This window comes from Pleurodeles waltl, chromosome 5 (assembly GCF_031143425.1).
Source record: "Pleurodeles waltl isolate 20211129_DDA chromosome 5, aPleWal1.hap1.20221129, whole genome shotgun sequence".
Lineage (NCBI taxonomy): Eukaryota > Metazoa > Chordata > Amphibia > Caudata > Salamandridae > Pleurodeles > Pleurodeles waltl.
This window is the reverse complement of record NC_090444.1, coordinates 420,738,534-420,744,533: the sequence shown is the minus strand read 5'-3', so window position 1 is coordinate 420,744,533 and position 6,000 is coordinate 420,738,534. Positions and strand designations below refer to the sequence as shown.

The 6,000-nt window shown below is 37.5% G+C and overlaps 1 protein-coding gene across 2 annotated transcripts in view; it reads right to left on the bottom strand.

Annotated features, from left to right (window-relative positions):
- Positions 1-206: 206 nt before the first annotated feature.
- Positions 207-6,000, bottom strand: part of CCDC88A (coiled-coil domain containing 88A) — a 1,055,351-nt gene continuing 1,049,557 nt past the window's right edge. Inside the window, exons 32-33 of one of the 2 annotated variants that reach the window (XM_069234179.1) lie at positions 1,901-2,003; positions 207-1,339 (exon numbers count right to left, since the gene is read on the bottom strand). In XM_069234179.1, the coding sequence (XP_069090280.1) occupies positions 1,933-2,003 (71 nt within the window). In that variant the 3' untranslated portion in view covers positions 207-1,339; positions 1,901-1,932. The remainder of the gene's footprint in view (positions 1,340-1,900; positions 2,004-6,000) is intronic. The other variant, XM_069234180.1, reaches the window with a different exon arrangement.

Genomic DNA, 6,000 nt, shown 5'->3' with positions numbered 1-6,000 from the left:
AACAGATAAGGAAGTAAAGCCTACATTACTTACCAGTAATCTTCATTACTCTAAATCTGGGTCATCCTCGTCAAAGTCCTAAAATCCCACCTCTCCTCTTCTAGTGAGATATGTTTATCAAAGTTAGCTTGGTAGTAACATGAAGACAGACAGGGTGGGGTTTTTGTCACTGCATATTATGCATATAAGAAAGACTTGCAACTGAGTTGTAAACAAAAACCTTTAATAGTCAATATCTGTTGAGGCAGGTTGTGAAAGGGTATAGAAGCCTGAACGAAAAAGGGTAACTCCCCATCAACAAAGGACTGTGACAAGGGTGACCCAGATTCAGAGTAATGAAGATTACCAGTCTATGCATCAGTTAAATGTGTGTTTTGGAAAATGTGTTAAAACCAATAACATGTTTTTGCAGCACACAAGAAAGACAGCAACGGTCAAAACTGAACATGTTTTAATAAATGAGCACATAGAATTAAATGTCAAGTAAAATATTACTTCATGTCATTATTTACATTGTCATCTTACAGAACGAAGTTAGAAGTAAACTTACGTAAAAGACAGCATTTATTTCACTTACAAGTGAAAACAGCAATAAAAAAATGTAACTAAAACAGAACTATTAAATAAATCGGTAATGCCAAAATTATGGCATGAACTTTAATTGAAAATACACGTTGCAGGAAACCTTGGACGATTATCCGATTTATCTGGTTCCTGTCACAAATACCCCTTTGTAGAAATTATGTTATTGCAGACCGTAAGAAGGTGTTGGCTATGTTACTGCAAATCCTAAGTAGGCGTTGTGCTTTGCAAACTTCAAACATGTCTTCAGATAAGGTGACACAAATACAATAGTCCCTTGAAAGAGCATCATCATGCAGTAACTGCTAGCTTCATAAGGCAGTGCACATGCCTGGTGGTTTTGTCTAATACACGTTTCAAGTGAGCATCATGAAATGCAAACTGATAAATGTTGTTTACAATAAGCTGCGCCTCTAAGGAGGTAGATGACCGAGTTTAATGGCAACGTGATTTTCGGTTTCTGGGGTTTGTCCTGAAATAATAAAATGCATGATCCGATCCTTTAGAGAGCAGAGCTGTCCACGAGTTCGAGATCTTTGCACAGTGCAATATGCAATAAATTCTTAAGACATTCTACATCGTTCTGCAGTAGACTCAAGAAGAGCTCCTTGATTCAAGGAAGGTGTAGTCCTTGCCTGCACTATTCTTGAAGACTGGATACAGTTCTCAATATTTTTGTTAACGGTTCTACGGTCGTCTGTCTTGGCAATTCAGAACAACTGTTCTCTCTGAGAAACTGAAGGACACTTTTCTCTCTCTGTTTTGTTCGAATGCAGAAAGAAAAAGAAAGAGTATGAGACAGATAAGGTAAGAAATGTAAAAGCGATGAGAAAACTCCGTAAAATGAAGAAATACTGTCATGCAATAGAGTTTAAGTTAGACTGGATAAGAAAGAGAAAGAAAGCTTTTGATGAATTACAGGAGATTGCATCCACAAATTCAAAATACTGAATGTTCTTTAGAAACATACACATACATACGGTGAACAAAACAAAGACACTTTCTTATATCTTTTTGCCATGCAAGAGAAGCAATTATTTTTGCCTTATGTTACCAGCATGTTTAAGCAAATGTTTTAAAAACTCTAATTCCATTTATCTGTGATACTAAATTAAGGATGAAGATTGTGGCATGTTCCCTGCCCAGGCAAAGCGTATAGTAGCAACCCAATGTGGCTTAACCGTGAAGCAAGACAGCAAGCCAACCAAACAAGCAAATAATACACTGGTTAATGCCATGTGCACAGATTCTGGTAATGCTGTTAGTTTTGTAAATGAGACTATGGTAATCTCATTTACAATCTGGGCAGGAAACTCACCACATGCCCCACATCAGTTGCAGAGTGGGTGGCTAGATATGTGAGCTTTGTTGCTCCCTAGACCTGCTTTTTGAATTTCTTATTGATGGTGTTGCTTCCACACCTGCAGAAGAAAAAATGTAGTATAATTTGCATTACATCACAGATTGATTTACTAAATATATATCTGGAACACAATTCCTGATGGAAAAGTAGCAAACCCATTTCCAACGTACAACACATAGATGAAATTCAATATTTGGGATAGCCACCTACATATCCTCAGTAGAACACCATACATCAACATGGTAATAGTCACAATTCAGAGTTTTCAAGAGCATAACACTACTAAGAACTTTATTCCACAAAACAGTACTTTTAACTTCAACCAAATTAATACTGGGCTTTGACAGGTTTCAAGGAAATCTGGAGGTAAATATCGTAGATTTCAACAGAATTTTACCAACAATGTTAACAGAGCTGCTGTGGAAGTGCAACGTGTTCTGGTGAATCAGCAATACAATTCTGCCACAGGCCTCAGAGCAGCTGTCTGACATCAAATGTTACATCTACAAATGGACTTTTGTCTTTTTGGTTTTAGTGCATACATGTAACAAATGCTGTTTCACATATTATAAGAACACAGGATGTTTTATAATGTAGAAAATAAAGGAACATTAATTTCACCTTGCAATTACTTTAATAAAAATAAACACTACATACTGCGAGTTTAGAGAATTAGCTGCTCAGCCTGCACTTTAAAATTAAAAATAGTGACAGTGTTTTTAGAAGTATTTTTCAACTAGAAAAACACCTGCTGGTTAAAAAACAACATGAAAGATGAATTATAACTGAACTACACTCTTTATGGCGAACAAGCAAATACAATTTATTTTGGTTTCTGAGGTAATATTCACAATGAAATGATTATGAGCCTGATTTAGGTCTTGGCGGACAGGGTTACTCTGTCACAAATGTGACGGATATCCTGTCCGAAGTATTACTATTCCATTATACCCTAAAGAAATTGTAATACAGCAGACAGAATAACTGTTATGTTTGTGACAGAGTAATCCATCCGCCAAGATCTAAATCAGGCCATCTGGTTTTACAGAGTTGTTTCTGTTGTCCTATTTTGTCCACTGCTTTTATACTGGGTGCCTTAAACTTAAAGGAGGTGGGGAACTGCAAAGTGGAACTACTCACCTAATGGTGCATTGTCCAACCCAGTTGTGGCATTCTTAACCAGAAAAACACCAGATAATTTATCTCGAAATTTAGCACCTTTTTTCACAAGTAAATATTGAATATGTTTTTTAAATCTTAGAAGTGCCTCAAAGTCTTTCACCTTGAAGTTGACCTATTATGGTTAATTAAAAAAAGACTGGTATAAACCATTTATCAGCATGCCACTGGGAGAGCACAAGGGAGTGGTTACCATCACAAGATGTATCCATTTCTCTTTAGTGCATTAAGTTTAGTGTAAACTTTAAATTGCCCAAAACAGAAAATGCAAGACTATCAGCAATTTGTGTACTCCCATGGTCAAACGGCAATTGTTGTGTACCACCTTATAAAAGTTTATACTGTACCCCCAGGTATTTGCTAATTACAGGCAAGTATGTGACTGGTTGTTTTAATTCAAGATGATGGATCACGTTATAAAAATCTCAGAACATCTGCAAAACAACTTTTTGGTGCGTATATATATATATATATATATATATATATATATATATATATATAAAACAATACATTTGGACTGAAATGTACTGCTAATGATAATTATAAAGGCCCTCCATCAGTCTGAGCATGACAACGAAGGAATGTTAACATGTTATTTTCATTTATCCTCTGCCTTTTATAATGCTATGAAATCTACAACTGTGAGCAAGGTGCCATTTATTTGAGAATTTTGTGGGACTGACACTTCTAGGAACATCCGGTGATATGAGGGAACGACCGTTAAAAATGTGTTTTTAAAGTAAAAGTAACACTGTTTTCAAAGCCTCTGAGATCACTTTCTTATGAAAGTAAATATGAGTGAGTTGAAGGTTGTGGAAAGTTTTGGGTGTGAAGAAGCCACAAAAACGTTTTCACATGTAACAAAAAACATTGGGCTTTTGAAATTATTCATGGTTGGTTTCAAATAAAGAAGCCAATGTTTATAGTTTTTGAAAGTTTGGAGTGTAACAGATGGCAACGGTGCAAATCACTTATCAGGATTACCAACACATTATACACTTATTAAATGATGCCCTAAAGTATACAGTCTGGAGCTAAAGATGATTTTGATCAAGTAGCAAATGAACCCCCAAAAATGTAGGACCTGGTGGCATCCCAGATTGTCTCCACAACACTGCTTGGCTATTGTTCTTCTGGTGTGTATATATAGTTTCGAAGGTACAGAACTCAGTAGGAGAATTGCTGTTACAGCGGATAGCAAAATAATAGGACTCTAAGAATCCTGCTCATCCTTGTAATGGTTTTTGTTTATGGTCAGCAAAAATTGTAGTTCTGGGAAACACGACAGATATTATATACAGTACTTGGATGTTGGAAAAGCTTTTGATGCATCACGCACACAAATAATTAAATATTAAATTACAATTCTGAATTATTAGTAATTAACTGTGCAAATGGGTTGATATTCAGCATGTTCCCATATGAAACCAATGTTTTTTTGACAAATTATTGAAGGATTAAAAAATGCATGTAAAAACTCTTATTTCGATCTTTCCTGTGGCTACAAATCAATGTACTATGACAAATACAAAGCAGGGCATACTGATATGACCAATATAACATTTAACAATGTCATATTTACATGGTGGTGTGTTCTAAGCAAATTTCACCTGTTTATTTCCAATAGTGGCTCCATGTACCAATTCAGTATTATAGCCCTGAGGATGGCTGAGCTGACACCAGATGGATTTAACTCGTCTAATTCTGGACATCTGCAGGTCTCCCCAATAAGCAACTGTAATTGCTGTAAAGCATGGGTACTCACAAACATTTTCCCAGGGGCCAAAAGGTGTGGTCTATGATGTGTACGAGGGCCGTATTGATGCCAGCAAGGTGCGGTCGGCCTCGGGGTGGGGGTGTGGACAGGCATTGGTGGCAAGGTGTGCGTAGAGGAAGCAAAGCATATACATGTAGTTGCTGAATTGCACAATGTGAAACCAGAAAATCTGGGACTAATCCGGGCTTTCCAATTTTACCAAATTGTGTGATCCTGGGCAATAGTTTTATTTCTCTACCCTTCATTATCACATAAACAGGACCTAAAAAGAATGAATTCAGGAAGTCTGCTGTACAAAACCTCCTTCTATGTTTGATTTAAAAACTATAATGTTTTACTTGTATAATAGGAACCCAGGTCACCCAAAGGGTGCACAGGACAACCTACTTGCCTCATTTCACTATTGGCATTGTTGTCTGGATAGGAGGAATAACTGATGTTTCTAAATTCATGTTTGAAAACTATCACTTTTAAAACAGTACTTCTCAACGTGCTGATATACTTTGATGTACTAAAGTGAAAAGGTTCTGCATGTTAATTAAATAGACTGAATTTTGAAGAGACTATCATATGTTTACACTTTGCTGCAAGATGGCTTTAAAAATGAAGGTGATCCTAAAGTTAAGTAATGCAGGACTGAACAGTTTCTTCCTTTCTTTAACATTCAGTATCCTACATAGTGCTGTTGTGCACCAGGGGGGCACATGTAAAGGTCAGGAGGGCATCATGCGCCCCCCAGGCCGTACTTTGAGTATCAGTGCTGTAAAGGAACCTGACAAACTGCAATTATGCTGGATTTGTGCATTAAGACAATTAGGGGTTCATTTTGAGATTGTCGGGAAGTCCAGCGTTGGGATGACTGCATATGCGGCCGTCCTACCACGGGGCCCTATTACAAGTTTCCTGCTGGGCGGAAACATTCTTTAAGCCTGCCAGCCCAGCGGTAACCTCACCACAACATTGACACTGGCTCGTAATTGAGCCAGCGGCAATGTTGCGATGCATCGGGTGCGACAGCACCAGTCGCACTTTTCACTGCCCGTAATTCAGGCAGTGAAAAGCACAATGGGGCTAATCATGGAGCCCTTGACGCCCCTTC